Genomic DNA, 17,290 nt, shown 5'->3' with positions numbered 1-17,290 from the left:
GAACGGGAAGGAGAGGGAAAAGGTGGTCGGAGATGCCCTCTGGTGGTAGAAACGAGCCTTGCAGAAAGAGAGAGGGAAGGAGAGAGAGTGTGTGTGAAAAAGTAAGAGGGGTTGAGAGAAAGGGAGGGGAAAAAATGGAGAGAGGGAGTTAGTTGAAGCTCGCTGCACTCCACAGTCACGTCCTGGCTGTCTGGTTGCTGTGGGCAACCAGACATGATGTCATAGGCAGTTGAACTTGGACTTGAAGTTGGGGGGGGGGGCACTCTCTCCACTGCCAAGGATTACATTGGGACATGCGGGAGAGAGAGAGAGAGAGAGAGAGAGAGGGACAGGGAAAGACGAGGAAGTTGGCCGTAGCGTAGGTGGAGTTATTTTCAGACACCTAAGAAGCATGGATAGCAACGAGACGAGGGGGGAAGTGATAGAAGCTGAGAGGGGGATGATGAGCAAGAGGAACAGGAGAGGAGGAAAGGAAGGTAGCTCAAAACTTTTCTCTGGGATCCTGGCTACGGACAGTACGGAGTGGAGGCCAGCAGAGTGTTAGCTGTGGAGGCTGTGGAGCCGTTTCATTGCACTTCCCCAGACTGAGGCCTGTGGAATGTCGGCGTGAGCCAGAACAGCTCAGCCTGTGCCAAGCCCTCCACTCTGCCCCCTTATCAAGCTGTGAAACCAGATCCCAGGAGTAGCTGGCCTCAATGGCTGTACAGTGTAGTCCGAGACCACTCTGCTCCACGGACCAGAGACACATTAGCAGGATCGCCTTACATGTAAGCTGGTAGCGCATGACAGAGTAGTTATAGTCTCAAGTTTGCTTATTCGAGAGCCACTCAAACTGATATGGAAACGGGCGTCCTGCTGTTATCTGTAGCTCTAAAATAACAAGAAGTGTATTTGCGTGTGTTTTTTTTTGTTTTGTTTTTATTTGTGTTCTTTTGTTTTTTTTTTACTTTTAAATGAGAAAAGTCTCAAGTCAGCCCTCTTAAAACAGCAAGTGGTAAAGTTGAGGTAACTTAACAGGCATTGTGTGGAACAGCTGAGCTCAGCAAGTCAAAGAAAGTCAAAGATGGCCCCCTAGTGGATGTATGATTATTTCTAGCTACAGAAAATGTTTCAGGATTCTGACAATGATGCCAACTTTTACTATTTTGCTGTGTGTGTGTGTGTGTGTGTGTGTGTGTGTGTGTGTGTGTGTGTGTGTGTGTGTGTGTGTGTGTGTGCGTGTGTGTTCCTGTCTGTGTATTTTGTCTCACTCCATTTGACCTCTCACGTCCTCCACATTAAGAACGAATTGAACTGAATTCATATGAATTAACTCTTTGTCTTTGTTTTCTTCTCGTCTTTTCCCTTCCTCTAGTCCTGGTTCCTCTGACAAGGCCTCTTCTGAAATCAACAGCTAACAAATTGTGTCATGAAAATTGGAAACGGAAAACAAACAAACTTGCACATCAACACAGATTTAAGAACAGACTGCTGACACGAAAAGGTCTTTCTCTCTCGCTGACACTATTCAAACTACAACAGAACAACAGAATCCCCCCTCCCTTCCCCACAAGAGGACTCCCAATTCAACTCAATTTGACCAGGAACGTTCATCCCCCCCCCCTTTTCTGCTGGAGGCTTCAACGAGATTGAGTGGACAGGCTCAGAATGCAAGGAGAACGAAAGAGGAAGAGGAACTGTCTCGCCCGTACACACAAACACCGTCAAATATTTGAAAGTGAAAAAACACAAAATGGCAGCCTGAAAACTGACCAACCATACATTTGTTCTGTTTTTTTACTTTACGATTTTCTTCCATAATGAAAGTCCATGCATTGGCTGGGAGAGCCAGGTACACACACAACAACAACGGTCAAGGGTAGAATCAGTCATTTAAAAAAAATGCACCATTTCGTTATGTATTTCTCAGAGCACGCTTCCAGCCAGGTGCGCGGTACACACTCCGTCTCACCTGCAGCGTAGCGCTACCCAGGGGCCACATCACAAACCATAGCCCCCCCCCCCCCCCTCTGTTTGTTCCCACACTACCGCCTGATTCGCTACGCCCTGAACCCCCTCATGTTTATGATTGGCCAATCATGTAGACACCATCCAATGGTGTGACATATGCACTAAGTGGCTGGTCTTTGTTTACCTGTCAAAAAAAATATCATATATCAGGGCGTCCTGCTGCAAAATAAGTGATAGCCATGAGCCGCGAGCGAGTGAACACTTGACAGTCATAACACTAACACTATGTGCTCTTTCGTCCCCTCACCTATGCACTATTGATTTTTTTTTATAAGGGATGAACATATATTGCACACTGATGGTCAGAAGAGCCAAGCGAATCGGGGTCGGTAGAGCAGGGACGTGACTGGGGTAATGATCACATCAAAGCCCTGACACGTGCAGAATTGTGCACACACATACACATAAACACACACAGCCACATGCGCGCACAAACACACACACACACACACACACACACACGTAAACACAGCTAACTGAGTGTACAAATGTACACATTTGCATAGCATCAGAGTTAAAGTAACACTGTCTTCTTACCTGTACACACTACACATATCCATATCCATACACAATCACAATCACATAATAATCACCTTGGTATTGCTCATAGGTCTAACATTTAATCTTCCGTAGAACACATACAGGGTTAGCATCATATAACAGCTTTCATTTTGTTTGTAGGTGATTTTCTTGCGATCCTATTTTTATTTTATCTTTCGTTTGCCAGCTTGGTTTTGGTTTTGTCTCACTTGGATTATTTCATGGTTGCACCCATGCTCTCACATCCTCACAGCACTTCTCTTCAGTTTGCGGAAACACATCGAGCATCAGATTTCATCGAACATCTTAACAACAGCAGTCTCTCAAATCTCACAACCGACATCACAGTAGCTACACTGTCGTACATGTACAGTACATCCTTTGCATTGCTTGACTCAGTACCAATTGTCACCTCACAGGAAAACCCAGAAACACACACACACACACACACACACACACACACACACACACTGCAACGCAGCGCAGCGCCATATCAAAATGCACACTACCACCACCGACACCAATATGACAAAATATATATGATTATTATTATAAAGGGAAGCCTTTATATTTGATATTTGGTTCTCCAAACTGCCTTTGTCAATGGTTTTTCATTCACTTGAGGTTTGTCATTATAATTTGAGATATAGTTTTTTTTTCTATTGTAAATGTTCTTATTGAAATTGTTCGTATTGTTTTCATCATGACACAATAATTCAAAGAAAATGCAACAACAAAAAAGAAGAAAGAAAAAATGTCGACATCACAAAATAACTGGACTGCCTAGCTGTTGGTTCTATTTTGCAGGGATAGTGAAACCGGGGCTGATGTCCTTCACTCAGCCTCTCTAGTAAAATTAGCTATATGTACTAAAAACCATATATCAAGACTATAACAATCTATTAAAGTGCCTCTGTATTCCCTTCATGCAATTAGTAACAAACTTCAGGTTCTGTTCCCATAGATGAGCTAAAGCTACAGGGAATGGTATAGCGTTGGTGTACGTGGTAACTATTGGCCTAGGACAGATCTTTATAGGAGGACTGCAAACCATGTTTTGTAAAGAGAGAGAGAGAGAGATCTTATACATATATATTTATGATATATGCTCCTTTTTAACTTTTACTAAAAGAGCTGGTTGGCAGTCTAGTTATTTTTTGAACTCTCATTCTCCCCCCCGCCCGGCCCCCCCGCCTCACTGTTACCAGTAGGAATTGAATGACACACGCCAACACAATCTACAGCGCAGCATTTTAATAACCCAGAAAGATGAACATGTCACAAAGATCGACAGTAGATTTGAAGAAGAGAAGACAAAAAAAAGTGTTTGTTTTTTTGATGGAAAGTATTATTATTGAAAAATATGTGTCGATTGAGCCACGTGCAATGCATTGGGGTAGATCATTGTGTTTGTCTGTTAGAGATTTTTAAGAAAGCTAAGAGAAAAGAGAAAAAAAAAATCTATTTGTTTCAAGTCCATAAGCTCCGGGACTCTAAACTCGAGGGGCCATGAGAAATCCTAGTCTTTGTAAGTTGGGGGTATTTGTTTGTTTTTATTTCCTTTATTTTCTTTTTTTTTTAATGTTTTAAATGTGTAATCATTTGTTTATAAAACTGTGGGAGGGCTGAAGGAAAAATGTCTACACAACGTCAAAAACAAAAAACCAACCTGTATCATCAGATATAAAAAGAAAATGTGCTTTACGAGTACAAATACATTCAGAACTATTATAAATGGTAATGAACAAAAATAACAGACCATTTAGGAAACATCATTATTCCTCTCTCTATTTGTATTCTTCTTCTTGTATTGAGTGGGGGGAGGGTTCCTATTCCTTATAAAGGTTGTGACACAAAAGGCATTTTGGTTCAACCCTTAAAAAAGACCTGTACTGGCAAGCCCCCCCCAAAAAATAACAATTTTGTGATTATCATTTTTTTCAACAAGGAAATTTGTCCAGTAATTTTGATATGCATATACTGCATAGAATTCACCAGCGAAAACCTTCCAGGTCAAGTTTCTTATATTTTATTTCACGCACAGACACAAATACATGACAAGATCTTGCCTATATTGTGGGGAAGATGCTTCATATCCAGAGATTTTGTTGTAGTTGTTTTTTCCATAGTGATTTTTATTTTTCTGTAAGCAGAAATGGACATGGCACCTTGAGTTGGTCGTCATGTATGGCAGATGAGACCTAGTACTGCAGGTGTATTTTGTGTCTTAGAAAAGACTCTCTTGGAGCAAAGCAACCAATAACATGAAGACGGAAAGGGTAAAAGGCAGCTTTTAGAATCATGCAGGATATGAGGAGCCAGTCAGAACCATTTATGCCTAATTTATGCTCTGTCCAATGACAAAGTGTACATCGGGCTTTACAACACAAGACCGCAAAGTGAGCCCCCCCCCTCTCCCCACACACCCCTCCCCTCCTCTGTAAATGACTCTTGAGTAGTGCTTGTGCTGTAGTGTAGTTTCCCAGCAGTTAAAGGTTGTCCCTTAAAAGTGCCTTTTGTTCACAGACTCCATTTTGTAATCCAGATTGCCCCTTCGAAATGGCTCGAGGCAACAGGTTGCCCCTGAGCGCCACAAAGGCAGCAAAAAATGCTCACACTGTGCTCAAGGGCAATTTCTTCCTCTCCCTTCGAAAAGAAAATCCCCTCCATCGTACCTTCCCTATATCCTCTTTTCCTTTTCAAAGCCGTATATATATAGTACAAAAGGAAACTGGTGTGAATTAGTTCTTTACTTTTTATCGATAAATGATGAAAAAAAAACTGAAAAGGCAAAAAAACTTGTTCTCGTTACGCTCTTGCTTTTATTTTCTTCCCCTTATGTCTCCTCTGTCTTATTTCTCTCCTTAGACACTGGAGTAGTCTGTAACTGTTTCTGTCACTCTGTCTCTGTCTCGCTCTCTCTGTCTCTCTCTCTCGCTCTCTCTCTCTCTCTCCCACCCTCTCCACAGTTGGAAGGGTCAAAAAAATAATTGCAGAAAAAAAAAACTTTTGTCTTGAGCAGAATGCAGTTAGCTCACTTGTTATTCTTGTCTGTATGCTTCACATTGTATTACCATACCCATCTCTTCAGCTTTTCCATTCAACTGCTAATGTAAGTGAACAAATTTACGCTGACGGGCTTTCGGGGGTGTGCATGGGTGGGTGAAAAGGGGACGACACGGGTTCAGGGGTTGGGGTTGAGGAGGTCTGTGGGAGGACATGAGTAGGGATAGGGAGGGCTGGATGAAAACGCTTAACCACTTGAACCCCGACATCCATATTCTGGGGGGGAAACATTAGCCAAAAATCTCCGAGCACAAGCTGAGAGCTTGTAGATCAGTAATTTTTGGCAAAGAAATTTGGTGTAGACTAGAGGGGGAATAAAACGGTCCAAGTGCAGTAAGTAACTCAGGTCCGCTTTACTAGGAATAGAGGGGTTAAGTGGTAAGGAAGCTGCGGGGGGGTTGTTGGAATGACGCTGCTTTGACAGTGAGTTTGTTCTTTTATTTTACCTATTTATTTTTGTTTTGTCCCTCCCCTTTTTTCACTTTAATTTGCATTTTCCTTTAATATTTGCTATCAGGGTATGCTGTTGTTTAGGCTCCCTTTGAGGAAGCCTTGGGCTGTATATGAGAAGCTATAAGCACCTTATTACCGGACTCGTCCGGCATGAGGCTGAGGAAAGGGGTTTGTGTCTTTCTTTTTCCAGAACATACACCAGTCCCATATCTATTCAAGTCACAACTCTAGTATTATTGTAATGGTGGGTTTCATGTAATGAAACCATCCAAGCAGTATTAGCCATTAACAACACACCAACCAGCCAGAAAAGAGCCAGCATTAAACCTGTTCCCAAACGCAGCCTCTGAGAGACAATTGGGTTCAGGGAAGTCCTACCACTTCACCCCTCTATCCACCTCATGCTGGGCAATCCGTGTCTCTGTTCTGTAGCTTATTTTCTTTTTTTTCCCTCCCCTGCTTTCTTTTTTTCTTGAGTTAGTATTATGATTAGTGGTGTAATAGGCAGCGCCCTTATTAGGCCCCCAGGTCCCCATTGCCTGTGTCTGTGTCCTCATTATTACAGCACCCGTCTCTTTGTGAGTACACCCCCAGAGCACCCCGTCTCTGTGTGAGTACACCCCCAGAGCTCTAGGTGAAATGCATGTGTTAATTACGGTTTCTTTTCCATAAGAAGAAAAACACAGTTTGAGAAGAGCAGCGCCTGATTGAATAAAAAGGATGTTCTTGACTGTACCGTCTTGCTGTGCCCTGTCATCTTTCTGCTCACCAAATGGAACCACTTTAGCCACGTTCAGAGGTTTTCAAAGATATAGTCGGTCTACAACCGACACATTGTGAGCTTATAGATCAGCTATTTTGAAATAATTTTCAACTTCTTGAAATAATTTTCCCCCCACACTTTTTGAAAACTATATTTTTCAAAAATGTCAATAAATATTTTGACATTCCCAAAATGGAGACACCGGGGTGAGTATTTAAGAATTGTATCCTGTCCTTGTAATTAATGGTGCTCCTGAACAGATTCCTTTATGAATTGCTTGTAAATAATAACTTAAGGAATGAGAGGTGTCTACAAGTGAAACAAATATATACTGTAGAGATTATTCTAAGTTATATACATACTGTAGAACATAACTCTGACTCTTGTTTCATATTCTTACAGTTTATTTTACTAACAAAACACACTGCAGGTAATGGCAGATATAACCAACATTCATTGACACCCCATAAAGTGCATTAAAAAGGAAACTGCAAAAACTGGGTCACACTGAGAGGACAGCAGCTGCAGACTATGAACAATTCATTCAAGCATTTTGTTCACCCAATGATATTTATTATTTATTATATAAACATGAGAACTGGAAAGGCTCCTCTTCCACCCCAAATTATTGTCAATAAGTTATTAATCATAATTACAATAATATGATTATCATTTTATACTCAATATACAGCGCTAGAATTAAAATATTGTGGGGCTTTAGAGTTTTAGAAGGCACTCTATTGTACAACTTAATAATGCGCCATCAAACTTCACAGAAAGGTAGCCGACAAGCTACTATCATAAGGCAATTCCAGTGATATCGATCCAGTTTTGAAATATGAATTTCATGTTCAATTGTGTCAAAGCTGCACTGACTAATAGTACCAGATCGTTTTCTGATTTCAAACACAGTTTACTCTGAGGCTGTTTCTGTGCTATAGTATTGATGAAAATCAGGTTCCTTTTAGTAGAATATCGAAGTTGTTGAAGTGCTAGTTTTTTTCAAATAAATACTGTATCTTACCCAGAAAAGTAAGATTAGAGAAGGGCCTGGCCTATAATTGCTTAGAGTAGGGGCATCAAGGTTCAGTGTTTTTTTCCCCCTTATGATTTAGCCAATTATTTCCCAAGTTTTTCTCCTAATTTAGTCGTTATGGCAATTATTTCCTCTTCACTGCTTGCCACTTCTGTTGTACCCTACTGGCTCACCTGCCAGTGAGGAGCCCCCACCGGGGGCAGGCACCACCCCTGGCCCGTAGGAGTATGTGCACTTGTGCAGTGACAAAAGATCACCATCGCTGCCCAGCTTCCCTCTACGGAACATGGGCAAGCCAGAGATACACTTCAGTAGTTTCAAACCCCTAGACTCTGCAGTGGTGGGCAGGTAATTACTTGCACCAGCAGAGCGCGCAAGTACTGCGTTCGGTGCCGTCTGTTTTCCAACCAACAAGTGTCGTCGCATACCCAGCATCGATCGCAGTACTAGTTTATGCAGTCTAGTGTATCCCTGCATCCCAGGAGCACTTGTACTATTGACATGTTCAAGGGAATGGAAGTTAAACATTGTCTAAATACTATCCCTATTAGTATTTAGTAATTACTTAACAACAAGAACAGTCTTCTACCTGTAGAGGACTAGTTGAAGGTTTAACCAATTAAGCTCTTTATACTTCGTTGTATGACAAATAGCGAAAATAAATGATTAGATTCAAACCCACAACACGTAGCAAGCTAGTAAGAAAAAGACAGTATACATCAACAGTTGTTCTTTAACGGTGTATCCAGCAATGAGACAAGTGATTGATTGCATGTTTTGATTTGATCATCCACTTGGCCCATGGACATGGTCCTCCAAATCAGCTGTTCTCGCCTGGCCAGCCACCCTGAAACATAGGCATCCAAAAACATTTGAACCAATTGTTGTGACCTTAAAGCTGGAGTCAGCCTTAGGGCCGATACTACACTTTGAGACAGATTTATTTCGGTTTGGTTTGGAGAGTCACAAAATCTCAGCAGCACCGAACAGACGAATTAATGACGCCCCCCCCCCCCCACCGAACCTCTAAATTACGTCATATTGTAGTTTAGACAGAGCTGAACCGAAATACATTTGGAGTATGGCACAGAGAGATCAAAGTGTTTACAGCAGGGATGTCAAATTCATTTCGGAGTGAGGGCCGTATTGGACGAAAGCTGACTTGGTGAGGGTCGCAACCAATTGCGGACGTGCATGTATGTTTGTTTACTTACAGAGCTGTAACTGGTTTTGTCTCAGTCACTGCTACAGTATAACTACAATATATGACTTTAGTTTGTTGTTTATTATTAAGAAGAATAAGTACTGGAAGTACAGTTATAGGCTACAATACATTTATTATGAGTGGTGAAAAATGCTACTTTTGTTAAAGAAGCCCCAACTTACAGAGTGTAAGGGTGTCTAACAGTTATGGGGTTCTTGAAATTAAAAGATTTGAGAACCACTGATTCTAGGAATAAAACCAGTGCAGATACAAGTAAGTAAAATAAAAATGTAAAGAGTACAGTAAGAGTATAAAACAGTCGCGCAACATCAACTGAAGCAATCAAAATATGACTGTAAATGAAATATCATGATGTGATAGATTACGTGGTATCGGATTGTCATAGGCTGGCGTACTTGCAGATATCGATACTGGAATTGTAGGCAGTATCGGACTATCGGCTGCTTTTCCCTGATACTGATATCGTAACAACTCCACTGAAGAATTCCTCCAGATCTACAGTACCTGGTTTCCATTTTGTGTCTGTGGTGACGGGTCAGTTTCCTGGACAGGAGGACAGGCTTTCTGGCCAGAAGTGGAGGGATGGTTGGGGACAGGTTGGCCCTGTGGTGGAGCTGCTGGCGGAGCTGCAGCCTGTCATAATGTTGGTTTATTACTTCCTCAGGTTTCAAGGTTTGTTTGATTGATTTTGATTGAATACTTTATTAGACGTTTGCATAGGAAAAGGTAGAGTTTCATGACAGTAAGCTTTTAGGCGTATTTGCACAGGAAACCTTTATGTATCTCACACAACATTGAATGACAGACGGTCGGATAGAACACAGTACTATGCAGTAGATATATAGTAGAAATAAAAAAACAAATAACAGTGCAAAAATATATATACAGTAGATATTTACAATAGAAAGGTCAGGGGGAGGGTAAGGTTGTCGACCATGTGCTTGTCAAACATGTTCATATAAGCCAGAGACTCCCCATTTGAAAAGATGTTGTGCCAGGGACCCCCATAAGAGAAGATTTGTTTTAAAAATGTGAGAAGAAAAAAATATATATATATTTGATGTACTAATTCAATTTATGTATTCATTTTCTATTTTCAAAATTTTAGTTTTTCTTCTTCTTCCAAAAAAAAAAAAGAAAAGACAAAAGTGGTTTATTTCTGTGCTAAATGAACACATCTTGCTGGGGACACCTGGGAACCCTGTCAAGGACACCAGGGGGTCCCCGGACCCCACATTGAGAACCCCTGAGTGGACATTGGGAAGGTGGTGTGTGGACTGTGGATAGTACCTGTGTGCCATATGGTGGCTCAGCTGAAGAAGGAAGTCCAGTCTCCTGGACTGGGTAGTTCTCATTGTAAAAGAATGGCATGGCAGCTGGTGCTGGGACTGGAGGTGGAGGTTGGGTGTCAGCTAGAATGATTGAAGGAAGGGGTGGTGGCACTGGTGCTGGTGGTGGTGGTGGTAGGGATGTAGCCTGGTAAGAATAAGATTAAGATGTTTGATGATTGATTGATTTGAATTGAATTGAATTGAAATTTGCATGGGAAACAGTACAGGACAGTAGGATACAGTTCAGATAAGGTCTACTGATAGGATTTAAACCACTAGAAAGCATGGCTTGTTTACATTGGGGTCCTTTGGTACTCAATTCATAAAAAATGGGAGCATGCAAGTACAGCTGCAGCAACTTTGATGAGAGTGAAATGATGTAAAAAACTAGAAGCAGTGCTCTTCCGAGCACAGGTCTCCACCAGGCCACACAAATCGGCCTGTTATAGCGCCACCATGAGGCTGATTTAAAAAATGTGGGGCAGAGGTTCTGAATTAGCATCCAGGGAGTGTGTGTGCTCAGTTTGGCAGCGATCGGGCCAACGGCGCCGGAGATTAGCTGGTAACAACCAGGCCACACAAATCGGCCTGTTATAGCGCCACCATGAGGCTGATTTGAAAAATGTGGGGCAGAGGTTCTAGATTGGCATCCAGGGAGTGTGTGTGCTCAGTTTGGCAGCGATCGGGCCAACGGTGACTGAGATTAGCTGTTCACAAACTGCGAGGATGCACGGACGCACGGACGCACGCAGCGCACGGACGCACGGACGGACGGAGGGGAAAACATACTCTCCCTCAGCCTTCGGCTGGTGGAGACAAAAATAAAAAAAAAGAGAGAGAGAGATAGAGAGCAGATTCCAAATAGAATAGCAGTGAAAACAGCATACAGCACTATGACATACAGCATACAGCTATGACAACAGGGAGAGAAACTTTAACTGCATTTTTACTGCCACCTTCTGGAGCACTTAATTATTACATTATATTCCAGGAATCGGTTTATCTTTTATGAATCTACAGTTCTACACTACAGATAATACGTCTCCACCACGTGGTGTTCTCTGCGCCACTGCGCTCTAATTATCTTAAGTGGGGTCCACCTGGGACCCCCAGGAGTCCTTGGGGCGGATTCCAGGGGGTCCCCAGCAAAATGTGGCTGTGGTTTGGTGTGAACAAGTATATATAGCCTAAAAGCCAAGTCATGCGTTATTCTCTCACCATTAGTGGTCGTTTCAAGCCTTTCTAAATTCTAATCGATTAATCCATTAATTCGAACAATCCTACGTGATCTAGCAAAATGAAATCCTCATCCTCATAGGAAGAAGTTCTACACGAAAAAAAAAACAACATCCTGTAATGATGATGACGACACTTCCGGGCTAGACTTTAGTAAACAAAAGCCAACAAACAGAGAGCTGAGCTGCTGCTAAAGTTTATCCCTGTTTTAAAACGTCTGAAATGCCTGTCTTTTCACAATGCATTCAGAGTCAGACAGACAACATAACACAGCAGCAGCTTTCAACAACAGTTCGGTCGTCTAGTCTTGTGAATTGTAGCGTTATTGTCTGCGTTTAGATGTCCTGTGAAAAGACCAACAACTAGTGAGCTAAGCTAAACTAAAGGGTGTTAAGTAACGTCGCCAGCACATTTTGTGGATCCATTGTTTTTGGTCGGCAGTGGCTGGCTGGCTGCTTTTCCTAGGCTGTTCAATGGGCAACTGTCTGTTTTCTCAAGGTGCAGATGACCTGTCTCTGCTCAACGAAGAGGGCTCCAGTCTGCCAGGAGAACCACCACCTCCTTACCAGGTGGGCTACCTTCTATATCAGTGTTTCTCAAACTTTCACATGTCATGGAGGTCTCCCCTTAACTCTGACAGTGTACAAATTGAACCAAATGAACCCGTCAGAGTTACAGACTGGTATGGGTCAATTTAGACCCCCCTAAAGTAACCCACAGAGTCCCCTGGAATCCACTTTGAGAACCACTGTTGTATATCATGGTATCTGTTTAAAAAAAGTATTGGTATCAAGTATACTTAAAGTACCAAAAGTAAGTTTTAAAAACGTATGTATTTTTATTTTTTGTGTGAAAATGGCAGACTTACAAGCTCACTGTGTGCTTTATGCGCTTGTAAAGCTGCTATTTTCAAATAGCCAAAGTATATTAGGACTGGAAGTGGTTAATGTATGTTTTGTAATAGAAATCTATAAAGTAACTATACTAAAGTTTTCAAATATTGTAGTGGAGTAAAAGTACAATATTTGCCTTTGAGAAATGTACAAGTAAAAGTATTGAAAATTAGAAATTACTCCAGCAAAGTAAGAATCTCAGAATTGTACTGGAGTACAGTGTTTGAGTACAAGTTCTTAGATACTTACCACTGTTGAATTCAGTACTTGCGTCAGAAAGTTTGCCCACATGTTTATGTGATTAAACAACTTATACTTATTAAAGAGATTATCTGTCTCTAAACAGTAAGACAAGGGGGGAAACACTAGGCTTCCTTCATTGTGTGTTTCTGAAGCTGCCCTTCCTGGTCAACCTGTATTCATTTGTGACGATAAAGTAGAATTGAGTTCATTGAGTTGACTCCCTTTCCCAGGAGCACACTGTGCCTGTTCCAGTGTACCACCCCACTCCGGGAGAGAGCCGCCTGGCCAGCCAGCTGACCGAGGAGGAGCAGATCCGTATCGCCCAACGCATCGGCCTCACACAGCATCTGCCCCGAGGCATCTTTGACCCGGGTTCTGAGCCCTCTGAAAAGAAAGTCAAAGAGTGAGTACTAACCAGAGATAGAAAGTCAAAAAGTGAGTACTAACCAGAGATAGAAAGTCAAAGAGTGAGTACTAACCAGAGATTTATCTTAATACAGTTATACACTGCATTAAGATAAATATGAACAGAAGCAAGAGTAGATACATTCCTGGAAATATTTTGAAATTAGAAAAAAAAAAAAAAAAATCCAGTACTGGAAAAGTTTTGGAATTGATCAAGGGTCCTGGAAGTTCCTGGAAAAAATTGCTTTGCATTGTTTTTTTTTTATATATATATATATAACTAATTTACTGTCACCATAAATCGACTTTGAGGGTTCCCTGCCACGATTTTCTTACCTTCTGATGTGGGCACGTGCGTCTCCATTTTGGAAAGGTTTTGGAAATTCATTGGTAAAAATTAAGGCTGGGACTTTAACTGATTAATTGCGATTAATTAATTACAGAAAATTAACGTGATTAAAAAAATTTACGCATTTTAATCGCACTTAGTTTTTGCACCACAGAACCTTCAGTTTCGGGCATACTGATCATAGCGATGCACCAACCAAGAAGAGACAACAAACGCAAAGGGAGAAGTAGCCGATCAGAGCGCTTTGCTTGGCCCAGTGGATGCGAAATCTAGATTTAAAAAACTCACTCGTTGATTCACTCGTACAACAAAATGTGTTTTACTTAAAAAAAATGCTTCTCAGGTCAAATATTGATGTGCGATTAAAATGTGATTAATTGCGATTAATTAATCACAGAGCCTGTAATTAATTAGATTACAAATTTTAGTAAAAATTTGTGGGAACCCTGAATAGAGGCACAGACTCGCTGTTAGTGCATCAGCAGCAGTAAAAGCATGAGAACGAGCCAGAGACAGCTTCCTTGCCCAGGCAAGATTCTCGCCTTCTCGCGAGACATCCGGGCCGGCTGGGCTCCACTGCCCCGTTCTCAATGGATTACTGCTGCTTGATGCACGAACAGCGAGCCTGTGCCTCTATTGGAACCGTAAATAGACGATTTATCAAAAAGAAAAAAAGAAAAAAAAGAACAAACTTTGGAGCGGCTAAAATAAGCGCTTTTGGGAGATGATGAAGAGCCCGTTTTAGCTGTGGGGAGAGTTCGGCAGATCTCAGAACAGAGGCAGCAATGAGGGAAATCCACCCAACCAGGTAGGAAGGTTTATGAAAAAAATGCACATTCAGGGGGGGTCATGTTTTGGTCTGAACGCCTCCTTTATTCTTGTCATTCTGTTCTATTCTAAATTTGACTGAATGTGCTTGAAATAAAGTATTTTGAAGGTGATTAATAGAACCGAAATGATGTAATTTGGGTCTCTCTCTCTCTCTCTCTCTAGGTGTGTGATCTGCATGATGGATTTTGAGTATGGAGACCCCATTCGGTTCCTGCCCTGTCTCCATATCTACCATGTGGACTGCATTGACCCCTGGCTGTTGCGCTCCTTCACATGCCCCTCCTGCATGGAGCCCGTAGACGCAGCCCTGCTGTCGTCGTATGAAACCAACTGAGCAGCCCCTCCTGGATGTTCTAGCCTAGAAATCAAGTGCACCTTACTAGCCCACGCTGTCCCGCTTTACACTGGTAGCCAAGGTGAGGTGTGGTTATACAAAATGTGGGGACAGTGTGTCGGGATCTGGATTAACACAAATCCTGAATACAAATGTCCTGCATTGCTTTCTTTCGATGCAATATGGACCTTTTTGAGGTCTTTGGATTTTTGCCTTTTACATTAGGAGAGTGCCAAATAATAATCTCAATATGATTATGGAAAGCTATACAATTACTGAGTTCACTTTTTAATGATTTAGTCACTTTTTGTATGGTCATGAAATTAATGACTAAAAACTACTTTAATATACTTACACAAGCAGTCATACCGCTTGCAGACATAATGTGCAATATGTAAAAATGGTAGCGAAAGTGCAAGGAGAGCTTTTATACGAGTGGTCAAATGATATGGTGATCCTTGATCTGACCAGACCACAATGCATCACTGTTGATCATACAGGGCTAATACTGGAATGCAATTGCCAAATACAAGGATAATTTGGCACTTTTTTTCTTTTTAAAATATGAAATTAGGTTTTCTACATCTTAATATTTACAGCACTATGGTCAAAATAATGATCTCATGGTTCTTAAGAGATCTTTGATTTGTTTGTGGTTTTATTAGGTGCCTGCAGTGCAGTGTGATCCTACGTTGCTTTTATAACGTAAGGTGGCTGGCTTTACATAGTATAGATCTTAACCTTTGCTTTGCCTTATAGTTGTGCTTTCTGCACTATTTTGTTATCTCTGTTTCTTTCTTGTTCCCGTTTACTGTCAGTGTCATTTACAAAGATAAAAATGCTCTGCAATCCCTGTCAAGCACCTTGGGATACCCCTCATCAAGACACTGCAGCTCTGTTGGTGCAGTAGATGATTAAGTGTGAGTGGGTGAGTGTAAGAGAGATGTTAGCTGAAAGTGACGTTGAACTTTGTAGACATTTTTATTGAGTTTTATTAGCGTTTTATCAAGTCTGTTCGCAGAACAAATTACACATGGTTCAGCCAAAGCCAGACACATGTTGTGCCTTTAGGCTTTATACATTGTCAGAACTCAGAAGTGAATGTTAAAAGTATGATTTTAGACCTGTTTCACCATACAATGTTGGTGAATGCAATCGCTAGTTAAGTTCCTTTATCACAGTGATAGTTGAGTGGTTAGTGTCCATACCTAGGACTCCGGAGGTCCCAGAGGTCGCAGGTACGATTCCCCGCTCCAGCTATCACTGCTCCCCTCCCCCTGCGCGCCTTGTGCGAAGCACTGGGGGTCAGCTGGGTTAAGCTGAAAACTGAATTTCCCTTGTGGGATGACGTAGGTAAATAAGAAATAAGATAACAGATAAGAGTATTGGTAATAGACTTACAGTATATCATGTAAGGTGAGATTCTACCAACGTTCAACACCATTTTAAGATTACATTTTAATCCTCTCTGAGTTTGTGTGCATCTACAGTAACTGTTGGTCAGAAATAGTGTGAAGGGAGATACTGCATCCAGTTTTGTAGATATGGCCTAACTAAAACAGGTTGCAATTATTCTGGGATCCACAGACCAGACACATCTATAGTTTTTTGTCTTTTGAATGAGCAGAGCTGATGCTGACTGAGTAATGTGTGTAGCATAAACTAACATTGCTGCAGTGTTGCTGTAGGCCTAGTACTAGAATGGAGTTATGGTGGGTGGAAATGTGACTGTATAATAATATAAGTTGTTTCAATGGTGTTTAATTCCAACACCTGGACAGTATTTGAAAATGTATAACCTACAGTTCAAAAGGAAATTAAGTTTGACTCCGGCTGCTGTGCCTTTTTAGGTAGAAATGAGCCAACTCCTGTGAAGTACAATCATTTCTATATGTGACATTATGTTTGTGTTTGTTTTCACGGTCCTCATGGTGGAGATGGATAATGTGATGCTGAGTGAAGGAATAGGCCTTTAATGAAGTCAGGTTTCTTCTGACTGCTGTTACTACTTACTAGAATCTTCATTTTAAGATCTCTATTGTCTTTTATTTTCTAATGGGTGCAACTATGGCACAGCTGTTCAGAAAACAAACCACAATAAAAGTGGTTGCCAAATTCAGTATGTGTGATGTGTTGTGTGTTCTCATTCAATTAAAGAATACTAGTCCTTGCCCGTGGTTGTGTTGTGTACTGAGGTGAAAGTATCGGCTCGTAGGATAGCAGGATTTAGGGGTGTCAGTGATGTCAGTCTTCTCCACATTTGGTCACTGTTTCAGCATGCGGGTATATCAGATTTGGGCATTGTTTAGTATCAGTGATGTCAGTCATGAAGTCCTCTCCAAATTTGGGCACTGTTTAGTATCAGTGATGTCAGACATCTCCAAATTTGGGCAGCATGCAGACGGATGACAGACAGACATTTGGTAAATTAATAGTTAGATGGATATGGGACATTATAATTAGTCTATGCTGGACTGGAATTGTCTGAATTGTAAAGAGGTAGACATTTTTGTTTAGGGCGACATCTTTTGAAAACAGCATTATTGTTTTAAAAAGTCGAGGACTGAAAAACAGG

The 17,290-nt window shown here is 41.4% G+C and overlaps 2 protein-coding genes and 1 long non-coding RNA gene across 9 annotated transcripts in view; 2 read left to right on the top strand and 1 right to left on the bottom strand.

Moving 5' to 3' along the window:
- LOC308281138 (nuclear factor 1 X-type-like) overlaps window positions 1–6,809 on the top strand; it is a gene marked incomplete at its 5' end in the record, with an annotated part of 171,664 nt that extends 164,855 nt beyond the window's left edge. For all 7 annotated transcript variants that reach the window (XM_080721235.1, XM_080721234.1, XM_080721238.1 and 4 more), the window contains one exon: window positions 1,355–6,809. In XM_080721235.1, the coding sequence (XP_080577361.1) occupies window positions 1,355–1,369 (15 nt within the window). In that variant the 3' untranslated portion in view covers window positions 1,370–6,809. The remainder of the gene's footprint in view (window positions 1–1,354) is intronic.
- A 493-nt stretch (window positions 6,810–7,302) lies between these two features.
- LOC308281085 lies at window positions 7,303–11,752 on the bottom strand. The gene is made up of 4 exons (XR_013961813.1): window positions 11,643–11,752; window positions 10,384–10,569; window positions 9,598–9,726; window positions 7,303–8,715 (listed from the first exon to the last, which is right to left on the bottom strand). It is a non-coding gene; the product is annotated as an uncharacterized lncRNA (long non-coding RNA).
- A 72-nt stretch (window positions 11,753–11,824) lies between these two features.
- Window positions 11,825–16,799, top strand: rnf11a (ring finger protein 11a). Its single transcript, XM_080721382.1, has 3 exons — window positions 11,825–12,229; window positions 13,027–13,199; window positions 14,544–16,799. The coding sequence occupies exons 1-3, from the start codon at window positions 12,134–12,136 to the stop codon at window positions 14,713–14,715; spliced, it is 441 nt and encodes a 146-aa protein (XP_080577508.1). The 5' UTR covers window positions 11,825–12,133; the 3' UTR covers window positions 14,716–16,799.
- Window positions 16,800–17,290: the final 491 nt, after the last annotated feature.

This window comes from Nannobrachium achirus (genome assembly GCF_963921795.1).
Source record: "Nannobrachium achirus genome assembly, chromosome: 3".
Taxonomy (NCBI): Eukaryota; Metazoa; Chordata; class Actinopteri; order Myctophiformes; family Myctophidae; genus Nannobrachium; species Nannobrachium achirus.
Note: the sequence above shows the minus strand (reverse complement) of the source record. Positions and strands in the feature narration are given on the sequence as shown.

What these genes read in the sequence shown, in the direction of transcription:
- rnf11a (XM_080721382.1), top strand. Translation starts at nt 12,134, where the DNA reads ATGGGCAACTGTCTGTTTTCTCAAGGTGCAGATGACCTGTCTCTGCTC. An exon ending in AACCACCACCTCCTTACCAG is followed by an intron (nt 12,230 to 13,026) that starts GTGGGCTACCTT and finishes TCCCTTTCCCAG; the next exon opens with GAGCACACTGTGCCTGTTCC. An exon ending in TCTGAAAAGAAAGTCAAAGA is followed by an intron (nt 13,200 to 14,543) that starts GTGAGTACTAAC and finishes CTCTCTCTCTAG; the next exon opens with GTGTGTGATCTGCATGATGG.